Source organism: Puma concolor, chromosome D4, assembly GCF_028749965.1.
Source record: "Puma concolor isolate L17-30 chromosome D4, mPumCon1.1.hap2, whole genome shotgun sequence".
In the NCBI taxonomy this organism is placed as follows: Eukaryota; Metazoa; Chordata; class Mammalia; order Carnivora; family Felidae; genus Puma; species Puma concolor.
In genome coordinates, this window is record NC_141679.1 from 6,896,596 (window position 1) to 6,919,112 (window position 22,517).

A 22,517-nucleotide genomic window follows, 5' to 3' on the forward strand; every position below is an offset into this window, starting at 1 on the left:
CTTCTGATGCTCCCAGGTCAGCTAGAAAGAGACAGCGGCGTCCCCACAGTCACAGAGAGCGCCTGCCAGTCACCACAGGATGCAGTCTTCCCTCATAAATGCCGAGATGACAATCTTCCTGAACTAAGTAACAGGCAGAGTGAGATCTCGATCATTCACTCCCAGCTTCCCGTTACCACCCATCTTTCAAAAATCACTCAATGTGGCACCAAACATTGGGCTGGTTTAGCATCAAAAAAGCAAAAAAGCGGAGGCCAGACTCTAGCCGCACAAGAACCGTGTTGAGATACTTCCTCCTCTGGGAGGATTTCATCCGACAGGGTGATTCCCTTCCTCCACTAGTTCCCAGCTGAATCGCTGCGTACAGACGATCGAGGCACTCCAACGCAGACAGGTACAGTCTGTCCTCCATTTTAACCAGATGGACGTTAAATAGAGCCATTTCAGACCTGGAAATTTCAATCAACTCTGAAGAAACAGTTCATTCTTACTTGTTCCACCCTGGGACCGGTAACATATTTTCAAGAATGCTGACTTGGATCAGGGGAGTAGACGGCGTTAATAAGCTGTTTTCCTTTAGTGAGGCCTGTACAGGGATCAATACCCATGGCCCAAGCATCACCCTACCTCAGAGGTTAATCAGCTACAGTGGAAAAAGGAAGAAAGGAAAGAAAAAAAAAAATCACCACTCTACCCATCTTACTGGTCTTATTTCACTGGGCTCCCATGTGAGTTTTGCTGCTTTAAACACGGCAAAGCTTCCCCGGGAGACTCCAGAAAAGTACCACAGAGATGTCTAGTGTCTGAGAATAAATACACAGACAAATATAGAGACGAAAGGCCCTTCAGCTAGAGAAGAAAGACAGGTTACAAATGCTACACGCCATCTGGTAGCGTATCACCCAGAGTATGGTTCCCACTTGTGCTCAGTTCTAAAACGTGGGCCCTCTCATCCACAGCAGGGCAGTGACCGTCCCTCAGAGCCTGGATTCTGCACGTCAGAGGGAAAGTCTGGGCTTCCTGACATGGAACCAAGACAAAAGGTAGTGCAGGGTAACAAATCCTGGAGCCAGATTTGGGACTCCCCACTAAATAAAGCGTGTAAGGTCACGAAGAATGTATTTTCAGGTGGCTTCATCTTATTTTCTCCTGCCATCATTTTTCCTTCCTTCCTAATTTCTTCCTTGCTTCTCTGAGGTCACCTCAACTATCTTAGGAAACAGTGTGTGAGCACACAGCGTGTGTGCTGCTTGTCTGGACGGGCAGAGAAAGCACCGTGGCGACAGAGAGGGCAGGCCATGCCCCACTCCCGCCGTCCTGTGCGCAGGCCCTTCCAAGCCCCGACCACGCTTGGACGCAGGACTGCCTTCCCAAGACATTCTTCTGTGCTTGAGAGTACGCTGCACAATGCGGCCTGTTGATATTATTTTCTATCTGAACTGTCACATACAAATCCAGATTTCCAGTTTCTCCCCATTCCCCTACGGCCGGACTGGGGGAGCCGGGAGATGGCACCTGTGTGGTCAAGGCAGTGTCTGCTCTTCACCTGGCCAGTCACCACCAAACATGCTCCGTTTTTACCTTCTCTCTCTTGTTCCAGTTCTTTCCTCTCCCCATTAAACTTACCTGCTCTGTATCCCAAACCACAGGGGCTGGATCTCTGCTCACTGACTAGCTTACCTAATCTAGTAAACTAAATGCTAAACTAATGCTAAACTGCTGAATGCCTAGGAAGAAGTTAATTCCTTGGCTCAAGCCCTCGGAGGAGAAGAAAGTTGCTAAGGAGTAAGAATGAGAGACAGCGAACCGCTCCCTGATGGCACCGCTCCCAGACCTGCAGAGGCCGAGACGTACCCTATAGATCTCTTCGAGCAGCAGCTTGGCGCAGTTCTGGCCGAGGTCCTCCGGAAGCACGGCAGCCCCCTGGCCCTGGGGGTTGGAGGCCAGCTCGGCACTGAGGAAGGCGCCAGTGGTGGTTTCCGCAACCAGTGACAACCCGAAACCCGGAGACCTGGAGATTCAAAGGCACGGACGTGAGTACGGCTGATAAAGTGGGGGTGCTTTATCTTTTCTGATGGCCTTCTGTCTGGCCACACCAAGCCTTGCCAGCAGTCCCACCGGCTTACACTAGAAATACAAATGACTTAGAGAGAGCATGCAGGGCGGAACCAAAGGAGGCCCGAGTCTGCACTGCTTCTCCTACTGGCCCTGCCTTCCCCCTTTCCCCCCAACGCCTACCCTGTGAGAGACCCCACTGTGAGAGTTTGTCACCACCGACGTATAAAGTAGCGTTAACAAGGGCTACCAGATATCGAGCACCTACTGGTGGCCAATTTCTGAGCTAGGGGTCTGACACTGTAAGTCTGCAAGGTAAGTATTACCATCCCATGTAACACGTGAGAAACAAAACAACCTGCACCAAGTCCACACCGCGAGCAAGTGACCGAGACGCGCGTTTCAAAGGCAGGTCTTCCAGACTCCAAAGCCTACGAGAATTCTCTACCCACAGTACCGGGCCCTCAACCAATCCAGAAGGAAGGAGCGGCCTGGAGGCCACCTGAAACATCAGACTGTTCATCCCCCGTGATGAGGAAGTACCACACGAGCCAGAAAAGGCCCAGGGAAGGCACACCTTGGATGAAGGAACATCCCCACCTCAGAATTCATTTGAGATAACCAGCTAGCACCGCGTCCTCTTCCGCTGTGTTTCTACTACCAACAGCCAGAAGCTAACGCCTTTCTCGTCCAGAATCACTGCTGACTCATTTGTTCACGCACCCCAACAAACAGGTGGCAGAAAGCTTCTGTGGCCAGGACGTGGGGCACCACGTACACGAGTGTTCCTGCTCCTAGAGAGCTCAGCGACAACCAGTCTGACACAAAACAAAATCGGTCCACAAACAATAAAAACAAGTCTCTCTCCCCTAAAAGTTCCAAATTTAACACCTCACAGATGTCTACTTTGCCCGGTGCCCTTTAAATGTGTACTTCCCAGATGTACACTCCACATGCAATCACGGCACCCACGTGCTTCCTTTAACCCAATTCAACACATGTGTTCCTGAAGCACTTTCCACGTGTCCGGCACAAGACTAGCCAAGATACCTGCCTCAGAAAAACTGTGCATAAAATCATAAATTTAATAGTGTTTCAAACGCACTAAGTGAGCTCACTGTATGAGAGAACTATATTGGTCAGTCCTTAATTTCTTAAAAGAAAATGGTGTCTACGCAGCCAAGGGCTACTAACTAACACCTTTGAGGACAAAGGTTCTGGGCGCTCCAAGTCATGCTCTACAGTGGACACCGTGCCACCCAGCCATCACGCCACAGGACAAGCTGAAGTGGCCTTCGAGTCACCTGACCAGGAGGAAGGCGCAGCACCAGCTCCCTCAGCGGTACAGGCGGAGCCACGAGAGCTTGCAGAGTGGAAAACAGAGGGACGCAGAACCAGAAGATATGCTGCCTTCCCTGCTTCAACCCACTCACCTGCAGTTCCCAAGAATTCTGGACTCTTCCATCTCTGAAATTTTTGAAGTGTGTGTAGTTGTTGTTCCAATAAACTTCATGTTTAATCGAAACTGCTCCATTTAATGCTGTATTTGTTGTAGGAAAAACAAAGGACTCGAGAACCTACGAAGCTCCGTGTGCATTCCTCCAGTATCTCCCCTTCAACCTGGGGTGTGTGTGTCCTCGGGCCTGTTATGCTGACAGAGCAGCTGGTCACCAGGCGACCTCACTGAACATCCGCATCAGTACAGGTTGCAAGCGACAGCCTCCAAAACTTCCCAGTTGGTAAAGGACTAGATTTTTTTAAGGTCCTGACTGTGAGGATCAAAATGGGCCAACAGGCAAATGCGTACGCTGGTCAACGAACTGACGCAGACCACCTGGAACCTCTGGTCCCCAGGCTTCCGGGCTTCAGCACCCGCTCTCTCAGCCTTAGAGTCAGCAAACCTCACTACAGGGATCCCCCGCTGAACTCGAAGAGGAGAATACCCCCCTGTGGCTTTACACTTCCATTACAGACAAGGAAGGTCACCATGAGTCCTCTGCAGCTTGAGATGTAGAAAACAAACACTCGCCTGATGTTATGCATTGCTCTTATATGTAATTTTTTTAAGTGGGGCTTGGAGTTGATGTCCCACGAATCTCCATCACGCCCACATCTTGATCCCTGTGTGAGCTTCCTACTCACCCTTAACAAGGACAGGACTGAACTGCACACGGGGGTCAGCTGAGTCGATGGCATTACAAACAGCTGCACCACAGCTGGGGGCAGCATGGCCTCAAGCCCACTCTGCTCTATTCTCAGCCACCCTTTGGTGGAGCCATAGGCCAGACCCCTCAGACAGCTGCTGCTGCACTGATCCTCCCCCACCGCTCTGTGATCCCCCTCCCCGGAGAATGGCCAAGAAGGGAAGAGAAAGGGAACCTTTTCTGCAGCACCTACTACGTGCCAGCCATTGCATTAGTGGCTGACGCGGGTGATCGCTCCATCTTTACGGTGACCTAACGGTGCCGGCACCATCACTCCCACCATACGAGTGAGGAAGGCACCGGTGGTTTCGGAGCAACGCCCCAAAGGGGTCCGGGACCATCACTGACATTCCCAACTACCAGAGGAAGGGCCAGCTGTGCACACAAATCCTTTCCCAACCACAGCCTCCGGCGTCTTCACCTCTACAGCGCTGAACCACGAGCCACCGCCACGTGGCTGAAATCACCTTCGTCACTCCCGTGGGCCTTATCAAGGTCAGAAATGCCACATCACCCTCACCCCTCCTTTGCTCTCTCCTTCTTTGGCCGAAGTCAAAACAAAGCTCAGATGCAAGGGCTGCGGACAAGGGTGGGTGTGTGCTACTTCCTGCTCAGAGAAACGCCGAGGTCTGAACTCACAAGTCAATCCCTGATGTTCTTATTTTTAGGAGACACAGCCTACAAGCTGCAGACTCCCCGGCGTTAGCGATCCTGTCGTTCACACTGAAATGATTCAGCAAAAACAAGAACACAGAAAACCCACACACAAGTAAAGCCGATTTGGCAAAACAGTCACTGTTAACTAGAAGTAGAAGGAATACACAGGTGTTCACTGTGCTAGCCTTTCAACTTCTCTGTGTATTTAACATTTCCATAATAAAAAAATTAGTTCTTAATTGCTTGCCTAACTTACTGGTTTCTAAATATACAACCAAAAGCCTAAAACAAGTATTTTCATTACACAGATCATCATTAACTTTTTATTTTCTAAAGTGAGGTTTTCTACAAAGGTTTAATTAAACCCAATTCCAATCTGCAATAACAACCCTCTCTGGCTCTAAGAGTGTTGTTCCACTCGATGGAGAGGGAAGCCAACTGGCTGGGACCAGTGGCAGAGGACATTTTCCCCTAAACTGTTATTTACTCAGGGTGGGAGAACTTGTTTACTTTATAAACTTTTTTTTTTTTTAAGAGTGAGAGAGAGCGCTCGAGAGAGCGCGCACAAGTCAGGAGAGGGGGAGACAGAGAGGGGGGAGAGAGAGAATCCCAAGCAGCCTCCACACTGTCGGCAAGAAGCCCAACTTGGCACTCGATCCCACGACCCCAGGATCATGATCTGAGCCAAAATCAACAGTCGGACGCTCAGCCACCTGGGCCACCCAGGTGCCCCGAACTTGTTTCGTTTAGTTTTTTGTGGGAACAGATGTGATTTAAAGCTGGAAGCACCTGGGTTTTAACTCCCCCAGGCCAGGGTCTGGACCCCTCATCTCCAGCACTGGCCACTGTGACACTTTCCATGTGGCAGGCGCTCCAAAGATGCCTGCAGGTGACAATGGCAGTAAGTCGGGAGGAAATTAACTCTGAAATCATTCCCCTCTGGCTGCCCTGTAGCACAGCTGGCAGCTGTCATTTCGATCAGAACAGGACTGGAGAAAGGCTGGGGTAGCTGCAGAATTAGGCTCTAGACGTGCACACTTACTTTCCAGAGCTGACTCCTTTCATGTGGTCTGTGTAAATATAGATATCGGGGATGAACTTGTTGAGGATGCTCCTTGCAGAATCCACGATCCGGTTTGCCATCTGCGGGGACACACGCACGGAGTACCTGCAGTCTGCAGTTAAGGGTGCGTCCTGCTCACACTCCAGGACAAAGGAAAGTCAGTGCTGAAGCCAGCAGCTATCTGCGGAACTGTAACACATCGGGGCTCCCAAAGCCATCCTGCTTTCCATCTGTCTTTAATCGCTTAGCTTGGTAACACTTGAACTCAACTTTTAGAGCATTTTCATCAATTGTTATCGTATTAGTATATAACTTTTATATTATTATTATATAAAAAGATCACAGTGAGAAACACCCAGATATAGAGAGTTGGAAAGTATAAAATAACAAGTTCCCAACCCTGCTCTAGACTTCCTACCCAATGCCCCTCCCTTCCCCTAGAAATGGTTCACCTCAATTCTGGAACAAGAGAAGAAGACCGCCTGTCTGTCTGGCATGAGCCGAGCTCGCTTTGAAGTGTTTGTTGTCTGACCACCCCCCACTGCTGGAACCGATGAGTCTGTCCCTTGAGAACCTGAGGCCAGAACAGACACCACCCTGGGGCTCACCGGGGCCAATCCCAATCCACTGCCCCCCCACCCCCCGCCCCTCGTTCTGTTGACAGGAAAAGCAGAAAAAGATCAGTGAAAGACAGTACAGTAGCTGTTTATAAAGATCTAAACAGGGTGTTTTTATAACAGAGCCTATTTTCAATTATTTAAGTATCAATTACTCCTTTTGTGGACAAGACAGGCTCCTCACAACTGCTACCTTACAGTCAAAATACTGATAATTGGCACTTTTACACCAGGGCACCCACCCCCAGAGAGAGAAGGAGAAAGACATCAGCAACCCAAGTGAAAAGGCTGGTTTTTAAGGAAGTAGAAACAATTCTCTAAAATTTGACTTCATTACGGAGACGAGCTCTCCTCAACCCCACGAATCAAAAATTCAGTACGGAGCACTTTCGATGCGCAACGTTCAGTCAAGAGGTGGCTACGTACATGGGACAAGAGCCTAGGGAAACGGACGAGTAAGGACATGTGATCTTCCCACTACCCCAATACACACCCCACACAGCAACTCCAACAGGGAGAACAGGGGGTGTGGTCTGCCCAGTCCAGCCCAGCTGCTCAAAAATTACTGTCAATAACATATTCCACTTCCATTCGAGCTGCAGAAACAAAATGCTCAGAGACTGCAAAGAACACGGCTGGCACCCAGCTCCGCTTTCTGATCCGTCCGGCACCTTTGCCAGAAGATCAACCTTTCCTCATGGCGGTGAGACTCTGCCAATTAGCCCGGGTCCTCCCAGATCTTATGATCAGTCTGCTCAGGGTTCGTCCCCGCCTCGGCACCCCGCCACTCACCCAAACTGTCCAGATTCTTCCACCTCAACTGCCTCCCTTCACTGTCCCAGCCCCAAGCTCCCCTTCTCTCCCCAACACCCTCCAGCCAGTGCCGGGCTGTGGTCTCCTCTTGACCTTACCGTACGCCTCTCTTCATCTACACACGTGCTGCCCTTGCCCGTCAACAAGACCATGCATTCCATAAGGAGAGGGGCTCTGCTTCTGTACAGAGCAGAGCTCTCCGATGACTCTCACACCCTATCTCTGTACTCAGAAACACTCGATAAATATTTGACTTGACACAAAGGGCAAACCTAAAATGGGGAAAGAGCAAAGAGGAATTTTTCAATACCCACACCAAGCCCGGTTACATCACCACCTCTGTCCAGAATGTACTTCTGACCACAGGCAGCTGAGATAAACAGTGCCGGGTCTCCTACCTTTGGACCGGGCAGGTGCTGTCCTTCTGAGCCCGAGGCTGTCCACTCTCCTAAGGAGAGCGCCAACGCCACTGTCCTGACATAATCCCACGGCATCCACGGCTTCCAAAATCCTTTCAGGTACATTAATAACTGATCTTATGCTCACGGTGACCCCAGGGGCCAGGGCCATGGATTCCTAGTTCCGGAGCTTACACTGAGGACAACCGAGTCACAGAACGGAGATACAAATTAAACAGATCTGACCTCACAAAGACAACCTCCTCCCTCCAGCCCCTCCAGAGATGTGGAAACCAGGTGGGTAACTGTTCCAACTCAGGGCCAGTGGAGTCCTACATCAGAATCCTGGCAGTGCAGAGGGACAGGGCGGCTACAACCCAGAGTCACTGTGGAACCACCTAGTGCGGTGTGGAGGCTGAGTTCCAGAATCGGACCATCCGTGTTCAAGTCCCAGCTCCAGTGAACCATCATTCTGTGTCTAGTGTGCTAGACACATGAGGGGCCCCACCTCCTCATCAGTGAGAGAGGGATAATCAAAATACTCCCCCCCCCCCCCCAGGGTTTAGAGGCTCAAAAGAAAGAATGCACGTGAATGCCTGGCGATGCCTCGTGTGTGGTGGGAACCCCACGAATGCCAGTCACTGCTTTTCAGGCCCAAGACTCAAATCTCAAAGCAGAGGCTGCTATCCTTTCAGGAATCAGAGATCCTTCTGGGAACCCGATGAAAGCTACGGCCCCTCCCTCAAGAAACATGCCCACGTAATTTTGCAGGCAGTTTCAGGAGACTGTGAACCTTCTGCAGCCCATACGTGAATACCATATTAAGAACTCCCATAACCGAGAGAGACAATTTCACAGTTCTAGGCCCTACTATCCCTCACTGGCGTTCCAGGTCAGAGAAGGCACACACGAGTGTGGGTGTGGAAAGAGAGAGACGCAGACTGATGCTCTACGTACCTTCCCTACAATCGGAGAAAGGAAACCAGTTTGTCCTACAAATTCTAACTCACTGCCATCTTGGGCCTCTACCCCAGCTTCTTCATTTGACTCTTAGGTACCAAATCATGAGCTTCTGGGACAGCGCCACAAACTGGAAACAGAGCGTCCCCCTTCTCCCCACCACCCCCCTCAGGCAGGGGGAGAGGAGAGTGGGTGGCATGAAATAAAAGGTAACCGCACCATCCAGTCACAGCTGCTGGCAGGAACCCACACCAGCTCCTGCCCAGGACCTGGCCGGTCAGGGAGGGAAAAGACGCGCTCTCAGTTAAAGCCACAAGAGCAGGGCTGGCTCTTCTAACCCCGGCCCTCCCACGGGGAATACAACCTCCAAGCTCAGACCCACAGCCAACCGGACTTGCAACTACAAAAACCACAAAACCAGCTAGAGCGTTTTGCCGAAGGCGGCTCTTTTTTTCCCAGGCTCCAAAACTGGCCAGGAAGGCGATCTCAGTTCAAACCCACATTCCTTTGGGGTGTCCCTGAGAGGGGCAGCTCACATCTGGTTTGCAGACAGGAATCTGAGCGAGGGCACTGTGGCTCCTTCCCCGAGGAGCTGGGAGGAGGGTTCAGGGGTCCCAGCCCCGGCCCCACACGAGGAGTTCCTCGGGGTCTCCCTGGCGCCGGTTCTATACAGGGAGGCTCAAAGAACACGGGAGGGAGAAGCAGGGAGGAGCAAAGGGACAGCCCGCCGCCCGGGGCTCTTCCGGCTTTCTCCATCTCCTCTGCACAACCCCCGAGCCTTCCCCACCACCCAGCGTCCTCATCAAAGGTTCACTCACAGGGCGTGTGCACACCCGGGACACCATTCGGGGAGACCCCAGCGTGACAGCCTCCGTGGAACCCATGTCGTTACCACAAGACCGTGTCAAAACAAACAGCACACTCTGCAAATCACATTTCCAGACTACAGAGAATGGGCCCCGAGCAGGGCTCACTGCCACAAGACAGCATGAAGGACACAAATCTCAAATGAGAAAAATCAAACTGAAACGGTCCGGAATGTGGGCAGGATTTCACGCGCAAGGCCACCGACTGCCGCACTTTCCAGCAACAGAGGCAAACGGCCACCAGCAGGGTTTTGTTCTGGGTTATTTACATGGCAAAACACAGGAGCCTGTTGACAAGAATAAGGTTGAGCTAAAAGTACATGCGTATTTGGTTAAAGAGAAAACTAAAAAAACCTTCCTACTTGCACGGCATCTCCATTTCTCCACAGAGAACATCACCTTAGAAACGCCATACAATCGTGCGCCAACCTGGGTGCTCCGGGGACAGAGGTGCTGGGCGTGGCCCTGAGATGGGCCCCAGGGGAGCCACGCAGAGAGAACAGGTCACAGCGCGGGAGGCTCGGTGACACGCTCCTCTGGTCCTGAGGGTTCCTGCAAAGAACTCCGGGCGGCACCCTCTGTCTCAACAGCAGCTTCCCCAGCTAATCCGCGTCCTCACGGCTCACTGTTCAAGCTAATCAAGGCCTCTGAAGAGTCAGTCCACACCACGTTTCTTTTCCTCCCAGGAGGACTATGCCCAAACCTCCTGAGAAACATAAAACTTGACTTTAGGCACCTATCCCACCCCTGGGAAGAAGACATCCTGATCTCTCCCTTTTGTCAAACTCCCACCAGGAAAGTCATTGCGCAAGCCACCCAGCCCTCTGGCCTCCAATGCCTGCCCTGACCCAGATCTTGTCGGCCTCTGGAATCGTACTACTTTTAATATCCGAGACCCCAAAAGACAACTCCCCACACACAAGTTCTTGTTCTTCCACCCAGCACACACACCTACTTCCACTCAACCTTTAGGGCTGTTTACGTTCAACCTTTAAATCCATTAAGGGTTCCAACCCCTTGACCGCCTGCCTTCTCCAGGCTGGCCAGCCCCTGCCACAGGACTCGGCCAGGAGCACCCGTCTGTCACTGCAACAATACCCACCCCCCAGTCCCTCTAACCTCTCCCCTGCACCAGTCACTCAGCCCATCATCCACACTCAGCCCTAGCTGAGAGTGGCCGTCTGGCCTTCTCTTCTCTGCCCTCCAGGCTGCCAATTGCCGTCAGACACGGCCACACAGTCACAAAGCCGACACCATAATGGTCACCATGTTGGGCGGAGCCCTCACTGCTGTCACACAGACTTGCTCTTCTCCTCAGTCACTACACCCCACTGCCACAGCACATCCTGACACCTGTCACACTGCCTCATCATACCTCTGCTAATGCCCTTGTCCTCAATCCCAACCTAACTCTTGAAAACGGAACTGTTCCCAACCCCCTTCCTACCACCTTCAGGCGGCTCGATTTAGAGCTGTCCTCACCGCTTACCTGCCATCTTCAACCCACACCCTCTCCAACAATAATAAAAATAACAGTAGCTGCAACTTACCACATGCTTACTCACACACCAGCCCAGTGCCTCGTACTATGCATCCATCACCTCACTCAACCTTCACTGCAGCCCCACACGGTGTTTGTAAAGTGCCCAGTGACATGCGGGTCAACCAAGGCTTTGGGCTGAAATCCTGTCATAACTGAGCGGCAAAGCCAGAGTCGGAACTCACGTCTGATCCCAGCACCTTATCACTGCTACCCTGCTGCATGAGCCTCCTCTCATCCAGAGATATACCCGATCAACAGCAGTACTCAGATCAGCACCAACCTTTTCTTCGGAAAGGGAGGGTATCTTCTCAACTCTCTCCATCTCCATATGGCAAGTAACCGCCTTATCTTTCCTCCTGCTTCTCTTTCCGGTCAAGACTCTTGACAGAGCAACCTCCATGTTGCACCACAGCCCTCCGGGTCACACCCCTCAGCCGGGAACTGGTCTTGGGGCTGGCTCCTCCTCTCTGGAAGGAGCTCCTCCTTGGCCGTGAGCTGCCCAGAGCATTCTCCAGCCTCAGGCTGACTCCTCTGGGCTCCTCGGGCAGGGGAGGGGTCGTCCAACCAGGACTTCTAAGAAGCTGCATTTTCTTTATTCTCCTCTCAACCCCTTGACTCTCCCTGGTCCCCCTTCCTGGGAGCACTTGGCCTTCTTTTTTTTTTTTTTTTTTTTTTAGTTTATTTTGAGAGAGAGTGCATGTTCTCGAACATGAGTGGGGGGAGGGGAGAAGGAAGGAGGGGAGGGAGGGAGGGAGAGAGGAAGAGAAAGAGAAAGAAAGAATCCCCAGCAGGCCCCAAGCTGTCAGCACAGAGCCCAACATGAGGCTCAATCTTATGAGCCATGAGATCACGATCTGAACTGAAATCAAGAGTTGGATGCTTAACCAACTGAGCTCCCGAGGTGCCCTAGGAGCACTTTTCTTTTGCTTTCAAATCTTAGTGGCTTCTCAGGGATCCTACCCGCCTCTCCCGCACACTACACAGTAGCCAACTCCAAATCACCCACTTTGGGCTCTCACCTGGCCCCCAGGTTACAGACGTGCATTTCTAATTTCCTTTCTAGGCCTATCTCCCTGTAACCACACGAAGGGCCCTCCAACCCAGCAGGAATAAAACTGAACTTATCCTCACTGCCCCCCACCTGCCAAACACACAGCTACTGTCAGAATGTATATCTCTATCCAGGTGCCAGGAGACACATCAAAATCGCCCTCAAGGACCCCCCTGTCCCCCTATCACAGAGCCAGGTGGTGATGGCATCACCCGCATGCTGCCCCCAGGATCTCTGTAAACCAGCAACCCTCACCCAGGCTCTTCAGGGCACAATGACTCTCTAGTATCTTTGCCTGTAAGCGGTTGCCACTAGGTGATAGGATTTTTTTTTTTTTTTTTTACTTGAACCTTCTAAAAAGCAGCCAAAAGTTCTTTTAGCATCACCAAAGTTATCGTCTTAACATGGAAATTCTCTCTCTAGATAACTGCTGACTTTGGAATAAAAGCCAACTCCCTCAACGTGGTCTTTAATCTTCACTGGCTCCCGCCCCATCATCCACTACTTCTATCTCCATCTTCTACTACCAAACACCACTGTGCAACCTGCACTGCGGCCACACTGCACGGCTTGCCACTCCCAGCACCACTGTGCACTATGACATGTGCACAAGCATTCCTTCCTTGCTCTGCTTCACAGGCCTCCAGTCTTCAAAGCTCAGCCCCAATGCCTTCCCTTCCTATAGGAAAAGGCAGAGGTTAAAAGTCTGGGCTGTGATCAGACAGAGCTCAAATCCCAGCTCTGCCGTCATGAGCAGTGTTATGTGGATACAAATTCCATAAGGTGCAGCCTCAGTTTCCCCATCCACAAAACAGAATGCAAGTAAACTCAGAAGTCACTTTGAGGCTTAAAAATAAAGTGTCTAAAATGTAAACGGATTAACCTTCACAATCAGAAGAAACAAAAGTTGCTGCATGGGTAAAACAACAAGACCCAACTATATGCTGTCTACAAAAGGCCCGCTTTAACATATAAGCACACATATAAGCCAAAAGTGAAGATACTCCGTGCAAATGGGAACCAAAAGAGAGTAGGAGTGACTAAACTTCCATCAAACAAAAGAGACTAAGTCCAACAAGACTTTAAGGTCACAAGAGACAGGGCTCCACGCTAAGCCTGGAGTGGAGCCTGCTTAAGATATTCTCTCTCTCCCTCTCTCTCTGCCCCACTCACTCACACTCTCTCAAAAAAAAAAAAAAAAAAGAAGAAGAAAACATTCTCTCCCTTCCTCCGCTCCCCTCCTCCACTCATGCTCTAAATAAATAAAAATAAATAAATAAATGTTTTAAAGTCACAATAGATAAAGAAGTTGATCATACAATGCAAGGTCAATTCAACAGAAAGATGTAACAATTATATATGCACTCACTCAGATCACCTAAATATATAAAGTAAACATCAACAGATACTGAAAAAAGAGCAATACAACAGCAATTGAAGACTTCATACCCTACTTTCAACAATGGATAGAACATCCAGAAAGAAAATCAGTAAGGCAACAGAAGACTTAAACAACATAAACCAAATGGAACTGACAGACATCCAGAGCACATTTCACCCAACAGTAGAGGGGCACGCATTCTTCCTACTTGCACAGAGAACATTCTCCAGGATCACAAGGTTGGTCACAAGACACGTCTTAACAAGTTTAAGAAGGCTGAAATCACCTCAGCTACCTTTTCCAACCACAATGTAACGAAAGTAGGTATAACTGCAAGAAATGGGGAAATCTACAAACCGATGAAAATGAACACATCCTTGAACATACAAGGGGTCAAAGAAGAAATCAAAAGGGAAACTAGAAAATCTATAGACAAACAAAAATGAAATCACAACATACCAAAACTTTTGCGACTGAGCAAAGGAGTACCAAGAAGAATTTTATAGTGATAAGGACCTACATTCTTTCTACAAAAGAAGAAGGGTCTCTAATAAACAGCCGAACTTTACACTTCAAGGAACTAGGAAAAGAAGAACTAAAATCCAAAGTTAGCAGAAGGAAATAAATAATAGGGTAGATACAAGTGAAACAGAAAAGCAAAAACCAACGGGAAAAAAAATCAACAGAAGAATCAGTTTTTTGAAAAAATAAACAAATGGCAAGCCCTTAGATTAAGAAAAAAAGAGCAAAGACTCAAGTAAATAAAATCAGAAATGAAAACAGAGACATTCTAAGTGATGCCACAATTTGTAAACAAAATAATAAGGTACTATTATGAACAGTTACATGCCAAATTGGACAACCTAGAAGAAATGGATAAATTCTACCAAGTCTGCATCAAGAATAGAGCTTGAACAGACCAATAACAAGTAAGGAGACTGAATCAGTAATCAAAAACCTCGAAACAAAGACCAGATGGCTTCACGATTAATTCACTGGTGAATTCTACCAAACATTTAAATGACAAATACCAATCCTTAGACTTACAAAAACATCAAAGAGAGAACACTTCCAAATTCATTTTATGAAACCAGTGTCACCCTGATACCAAAGCCAAACCATAAAGACACTACAAAAAAGAAAACTACAGGCCAATATCCCTAATGAACATGGCTGCAAAAATTATCAACAAATATTAGTCAACTAAATTCAACAATACATTAAAAATAAAACAATACATTAAATTCAACAATACATTAAAAATAAAACAATACATGAAATACATGACCGAGTGGGATTTATCCCTGATATGCAAAGATGGCTCTATGTATGCAAATCAACTAACGTGATAAACCACATTAACAGAATAAAGAATAAAAATCACATGATTGTTTCAATAGACACAGAAAAAGCATCATACAATACTCTTCCACAATTAAAAACTCTCAACAAATTAAGTATAGAAGAAACTTATCTCAACACAATAAGGACATACATGAAAAGCCCACAGCTAACATCATCTTCAGGAATGATGGAAAACTGAAAGCTTTTCCTCTACAATTTGGAATCAAGCATGGATAGCCACTCTTTCCATTCCTATTTAGCATGGTACTGTAAATCCTAGCCAGAGAAATTAAGCATGAAAAAGAAATGAAAGGAACCCAAACTGGAAAGGAAGAAGTAAAATTATCTTACTGCAGATGACCTGATCTTACACGTAGAAGCCCTAAAGATATCACCCCCCAAACAAAAAAAACTACTGGAATAAATATTTTTAAAAGTTGCAGAATACAAACTCAACATACAAAAATCAATTGCATTTCTGTGCACTAACAATAGGCTATCTGAATAAGAAATCAAGGAAATAATCCTATTTACAAAAGCATCCAAAAAACCTAAAAACGTAAGAATAAACTTCACCAAGGAAGTGAAAGAACTGTATACTGAAAAGTATAAAACAATCATGAAAAACATCTTTAAAAGACACAAATAAATGGAAAGACAGTCTACATTCACGGACTGAGAGAATTAATATTCTTAAAACGTCCAGACTACCCAAAGTAAACTATAGATTCAATGCAATCCCTATCAAACTACCAATGATATATTATTTTAATGTTTATTTATTTTATTTTTGAGAGAGAGAGAGAGAGCGTGCAGCATGCGAGCAAGCACAAGCAGGAAGAGGCAGTGACAGATGGAGACACAGAATTTGAAGCAAGCAGGCTCTAGGCTCTGAGCTGTCAGCACAGAGCCCGACGCGGGGCTCACACCCACGAACTGTGAGATCATGACCTGAGCCAAAGTTAGATGCTTAACCAACTGAGCCACCCATCCCAATGATTTTTTTTTTTTTCACAAAATAACAGATACAGAAAAAATAATCCTAAAATTTATATGAAACTACAAAGGACTCAAAAAAGCCAAAGCAACTTTGAGCAAGAACAATGCTGGAGGCATCAGAGTTCCTGATTTCAAAATATATCACAAAGCTACAGTAATCAAAAAGGCATGGTATTGCCACAAAAACCAATGGAACACAACAGAGAGCCCAGAAATAAACCCCTACAAGTCTCTTCAACAGACACACCACATACAAAAGTCAACTCAAAATAGATTAAAGATAAACATAAGACTCTAAAACCATAAAAATTCTAGAAGAAAACATAGGGGAAAAGTTTCTTAGCATTGACAATGATTTATTGGATGGAGCACCAAAACAAGGGCAAAAGAAACAACAAAGTTAAAAGGCAATCCACAGAATGAGAGAAAATGTCTGCAATTCATTTCTCTGATTAATATCCAAAGTATGTAAAAACTCATACAACTCAACAGCAACAAACTAAAAATAATCCAATTAGAAGATGGGCAAAGGACCTGAATAGATACTTCTCCAAAGAAGAACCAGATATGTTCATACATTCATGTGAAAAAGGGCTCAATATCACTCATCATGAGAAATGCAAATCAAAACCACAATGAGTTAGGGGCACCTGGGTGGTTCAGTTGGTTGAGCATCCGAATTCAGCTCAGGTCATGATCTCCCAGGTTGTGGCTTTGAGCCCTGTGTCGGGGTCTGTGCTGACAGCTCAGAACCTGGAGCCTGTTTCAGATTCTGTGTCTCCCTCTCTCTCTGCCCCTCCCCGACTCCCCCTCCCCCCTCTCTCTCTCAAAAATAAACATTAAAATCTTAAAAAAAACAAAACGGGTTATCACCTCATGCTTGTTGGAACAGTTATTATAAAAAAACAAAAAACAAAAGATAACAAGTATGGCTGAAAGTGTGGAGAAAAGGGAATCCTGATACACTGTTGGTGGGAACGTAAATTGATCCCACAATCCCACATAGGGTACATATCCACAGAAACTGAATATACTCCCACATTCATTTCAGTGTTATTCACTATAACCAAGACATGAAAGCAACCTAAACGTCCAATGCAAGATAAATAAAGAAAATGTGGTATTTATAGACATACAGTAGAGTATTATTAAGCCTTAAAAAAAAAAAAAAAAGGAAATGCTATCATTTGTGACATGGTTTAATAAGGAAGACAGCGTGCTAAGTGAAATAACACTTAGTGAAAGATACAGAACAGACAGAGAAAAACAAATACTGCATAATTCCATTTATAGAAGGAATCTAAAATAGTCACACTCACAGAAGCAGAGAGAATGGTGGTTGCCAGAGTCTGGAAGGAAGGGGAAAGGTGGAAATGCTGGTAAAAGGGTACAAAGTTTCAGTTATGCAAGATGATTAAGTCCTACAAATCCACTATATGCCATAATGTCTGCACTATATACTTAAAAATCTGCTGGGGGTCTTCGGTGGCTCAGTCAGTTGAACACCCAACTTCCGCCCAGGTCATGATCTCACAGTTCGTGGGTTCGAGCCCTGGGTTGGGCTCTCTGCTGACAGCTCAGAGCCTGGAGCCTGCTTCACCTGCTGTGTCTTCCTCTCTCTCTACCCCTCCCCTGCTCATACTCTCTCAACAATAAATAAATGTTAAAAAAAAAAAAAAATTAAAAAAAAAATTTGCTAAGATAATTATACTGGAATTTAAAAAATAATTTTTAAAAAAATTTGCTAAAAGAGTAGACCTATATCAAATGTTACCACAAAAAATTAAAAGTATAAAAATCTAAAAAAAGTGTAAAAATAAAAAAAAATCAAGAGGGCAGAAAGAAACTCTTGGAAGTAACGAATAGGTTTAAGGCACTATGCTACTAGTTTTGCAGGTATATACTAATCTCCAAACTCATCAAGCTGTACACGTTAAATCCGTATAGCTTTTTGTACGTAAATCATACATCGATAAAATGGTTTTTAATTAATTAATTATTTTTGAGAGAGACAGTATGAGTGAGGGAGGGGCAGTGGGGGGGGGGGGCAGAAGATCTGAAGTAGGCTCTGCGCTGACAGCAGTGAGCCAGATGCAGGTCTCAAACTTGTGAACCATGAGATCATGACCTGAGCCAAAGTCAGACGCTCAACCGACTGAGCCACCCAGGTGCCCCAATAAAGTGGTTGTTTAAAAACAAAAGAGGGGCGCCTGGGTGGCTCAGTCGGTTAAGCGGCCGACTTCGGCTCAGGTCATCTCACAGTCCGTGAGTTCGAGCCCCGCGTCGGGCTCTGTGCTGACGGCTCAGAGCCTGGAGCCCGTTTCAGATTCTGTGTCTCCCTCTCTCTCTGACCCTCCCCTGCTCATGCTCTGTCTCTCTCTGTCTCAAAAATAAATAAACGTTAAAAAAAAAAATAAAAAAAAAATAAAAACAAAAGAAAAGCAAGTATACCCTTATATTATCACAGTGCATGCAAAGTAATCACTTAATAAACAGGTATTACTGGGGCGCCTGGGGCGCTCAGTCAGTTAAGCGTCCAACTTCAGCTCAGGTCATGATCTCGCGGTCCGTGGGTTCGAGCCCCGCATCAGGCTCTGTGCTGACGGCTCAGAGCCTGGTGCCTGTTTCAGATTCTGTGTCTTCCTCTCTCTCTGACCCTCCCCCGTTCATGCTCTGTCTCTGTCTCAAAAATAAATAAATGTTTTAAAAACATTTTTATTTATTTATTTTTTTTTTTTTTCAACGTTTTATTTATTTTTGGGACAGAGAGAGACAGAGCATGAACGGGGGAGGGGCAGAGTGAGAGGGAGACACAGAATCGGAAACAGGCTCCAGGCTCTGAGCCATCAGCCCAGAGCCTGACGCGGGGCTCGAACTCACAGACCGCGAGATCGTGACCTGGCTGAAGTTGGACGCTTAACCGACTGCGCCACCCAGGCGCCCCTAAAAAAATTTTTAAAATAAATAAACAGGTATTATTCCTGCCCTCCTACATCCTCCAGACAAAATGTGCCATCCTGTATCTTAGCTCCCCCAACCTACTGTGTACCTGTCTACACCACTTTACACATTAGATCAGAATTACATGTTTGCATAGGTTTCCCCTCATCAGGAAAGCCCCCAGGAGAGCAGGACATACCCTGGAGTTGTTTGTTTGAGCGTGAACTAAAAAAGAACAACGAAGGAACCAGTCTAGTCATGGTGAGACGGATAAGAAAACATCGTATCTCAGCCAACAATTACCATTTTGCACTGCTAAGACTTCCCCAAGACTGCTGTCTAAAAGTAAATAACTCTGCGAAGAGGTAAACTGTTGGAAGTCATAAGTCATTCTTCCCTTCGAGAGGCAAGTCAAAGAACAGAAAGTTAAATCAAACAAAAGGATACGCAATTCCTCTAATACGTTTGATCTTCCCTGGATCCGTGAGCTGAACGGGCTTCAGGACCTTCCTCACAGGACAGGAGAAGAACACTTCTCCTCCTCCTCCGGGAGGCATTCCCCGTCGCACAACCTGCCCGGGTGGAAAGACAGAAGAGGTGACGATGCTGCGGAGCGCGTGACACTGACACCCAACCTGGCTGCTCTATGCCAAGGGGCTCTTCCTCGGGAGGCAGCGAGCTCTTTCGTACCCACCTTGTCAACCCCTTCAATGCCGACAGCACCTTAAGTTAGCACCAAGAGGGCACGTGCTGAGCGGTGACTCCAGGCCAGCACGTCCCCGTCACAGTGAAGCCACTTCATCACGAGGGCCTGTCCCCTCATCCTAACTGTGAGCAACTAGCCCAGCTCATTGGCTCATCCCATTTCTCACCCGTCAGGAGCCTGCTTCTCCTCCTGTGCAATGAACTGATCTATCAAAACTCATTTTATTCAGTAAAAATGAAGTCATTTCCCCCGTTTTAAAACATTAACTTAAGAAATAGATGCTAAACAGCTTAAGATATCCAGTGTTACTGATGTAACCCTGCTTAAACAGATGCTTAAATTACTTCTACTAGGTTTTGAAAACACTGAACATTCACAGGGGCATCCAGGTTGGGAGGCCCTGGAGACAAATTACATCTTGATGATTCGACCAGAGAGGGCGTGTGGCTAGAACCCTGGCTCCACTGCTCACTAGTGGAGATGCCACGAGGAATAAGGGAGCCGACGCGTGTGCAGCACTCACACCATCACCTACTGCAGAGTAAGTGCGAGTAACTGGCCACTATGACTGTCATTACTCAAGAGTCCCTCTCCAGCTCCAAGTCTGTAACGTCGGGGTCATGACTCCCATGGGTTTTCTCAATGGAGACGTTCGATGTGACACACACAGACACAATGAGTCACACGGCTCTTCCCATGAGTTCACAAGAGAATATGTTGTACACATATATGTACAGCCAACAAGGTACACGCATCCTTACCTTTAGCTCAAATGATTCACCGTCAATTCCAAACTGTTTCAACAGGGGGAGGGCTGTTGCCTTAAGAACATCAACCTGTGGAATTATTTCAGGAAAAAAAAAAGTTTAATTAAACCTTGAGAAGTGGGAAGAACAAAGAGCCCACAAAGCAGGATGAGGTTCAGTAACCGGGCAGACGATGTCGTCCTGCGAGGAGGAAGCACGCGGGCTTACAACTGAGAGCATGGGCCGGCTCTGCTCCCAAATAAGACTGCAATTTTACAAGCTGCTGGCTTCTCCGAGTCCCTCTTTCTCACTTTATAACAGCATACATCTACCCTGTGAGTCATCGTGAGTATCACATGCATCACGCAAAAAGCATCAAGAAATGGCTAGGCCCATCCAGAAAACAAACTGGGACTTCTGCTCATTCCTAGAGGCCTAAGCGTTACAGAAGGAAATATCAGCCTTTTTTATTATTCTTTTTCCAACATGGTTGTTTAGTGCTGAGAGCTGGTGGCAATCCAAGCCAAAGCAAACCAAACGAAGTCTGCAACCTGAGCAGGGGCTACCTGGGAGTCCTGTGGGTGTCACACAGGCAGTCACAGGAGGGGGTATTCCACAAAGGGGTAGGCCGGGGGAGGTAGGCTTGGACTCAGGGAAGCCCCACAGTGCAATGACAATGCCCACAGTCGATGGCAGGGCTGTGCGGAGCATGGCTGTTATGACCCCCTCCCTTAGAGCTCCTCGGGGGCCTGGGGTCCTCTGCTTACTCATTTGTGGATGCCCCAGAGGGAATAAGGATGACATTCAAATCAGGTTGGCGAACAAGTCAGTGAACGCTGTCTCAACAGCAACTCGGGAAGGAAAGGACAATCACTCCCTTACTTGTTCCCAACTGAACAGAGCTGCCCTCCAGCCTGCAGGGGCGAGCGACCCCCAGGCAGGGGCAGGGCGGCTCGGTCCAGGCTCCACCTCCTGTTAGCTGTGTGGCTTCTGGTCAGAAAATCCCAACTGTCTGAATTTCCTGGTCTTTAAGGTCTGGGGCTCTCAGCCTGTCTCTCTCCGAGCTGCCACCAACTCTAACATGCTGAGATTCAACAGAATGATACTCCAATAAGCCTTCACAGCAGAGAACAGCCCCAACTAAATATTCTGATACCACAAAATTAACCAGGGGCAGAAATGACCTCTGAAGCCTAGGAACCTGGCCAGAATGGATCAGGTGGGGCAGAAGCAGTTACGAGGAAAACTCATTAAAGATTAGCTAATGTCATTAAATACTGAAGCTAAACGTATGTCACAAACTTAAAATAATGCATTTGGGGCTGCCAGGACCGAGAGGAAGCCAGTCTAGGCTAGAATTAAGGGCAACTGGGGAGCAGGCCAACCCAGACTCTGGGAACAGTGGGGGTGGAGGGGCGCACGCTGCTCTGCCGATGTGACTCTGGGACCCAGGCGCCCAGCCTGGAGAGAGGGGAAAAAGCAGCGCATCCCTTCTGCCTCGTCCTACCTATACCTGGAGTCAAAAGGCCGAGGCCAAATGGACTCTGAAGGTCAGACAGAAGCCCTAGTGTAGCTGAAGGGGGTCCCATCTCCTGAATCAGCCTCTAGCTGCCCCGGCTGGCAGGCATCCTGGTGCAGTGGGACTAGGGCCGGAAAAGCAGATGCGGGCTTGAGTCCTCCTCTGCCTCTTATTAGCTGGGAGACCTGGACACTTCCCCACGTCCCCAGGGCCGTGGGTGCCTCCTGCGTAAAGTGAGGGGCTGGACTGGACGTACCCCTCTCGCTGTGCACACTCTCATTTTAGCAGAGTGAGGATGGTCTACAAGTTCTGCTTAAGGAAAATGGAGCTGGAACTCCGCAATTACAGGCCCAAGTCTGGTCCAAGTGGCACCTGACGGCAGAGGCATTACCCTTCAGTTCAGTCAGTCAGCAGATAGAAATATGATCAGATCCAAGCCGACGCGAGAAAGGGAAGAAACCTGCTCTCAGCTGCCTTGTCTGAAACTGATAAGAACACCCACCTCACAGGGTTGGTTCGAGAATTCAGTAAATAAGGATACATACACAAGAACACAGGTTCACTCACAACAGGGCCCAGCACACAGGAGACATGATCGTACTTCTTTTCCCCTTCCAGGAGGGTACTGGAAAACACTGGAACCTTCCTTGCCATT

The 22,517-nt window shown here is 47.8% G+C and overlaps 1 protein-coding gene across 6 annotated transcripts in view; it reads right to left on the reverse strand.

The window, feature by feature from the left end:
• Positions 1 to 22,517, reverse strand: part of RCL1 (RNA terminal phosphate cyclase like 1) — a 97,751-nt gene that overhangs the window by 13,389 nt on the left and 61,845 nt on the right. For all 6 annotated transcript variants that reach the window (XM_086684892.1, XM_086684888.1, XM_086684890.1 and 3 more), the window contains 4 exons: positions 20,359 to 20,433; positions 19,339 to 19,463; positions 5,959 to 6,084; positions 1,855 to 2,011 (listed from right to left, as the gene is read on the reverse strand). In XM_086684892.1, coding sequence (XP_086541018.1) covers positions 1,855 to 2,011; positions 5,959 to 6,084; positions 19,339 to 19,463; positions 20,359 to 20,433 — 483 coding nt within the window. The remainder of the gene's footprint in view (positions 1 to 1,854; positions 2,012 to 5,958; positions 6,085 to 19,338; positions 19,464 to 20,358; positions 20,434 to 22,517) is intronic.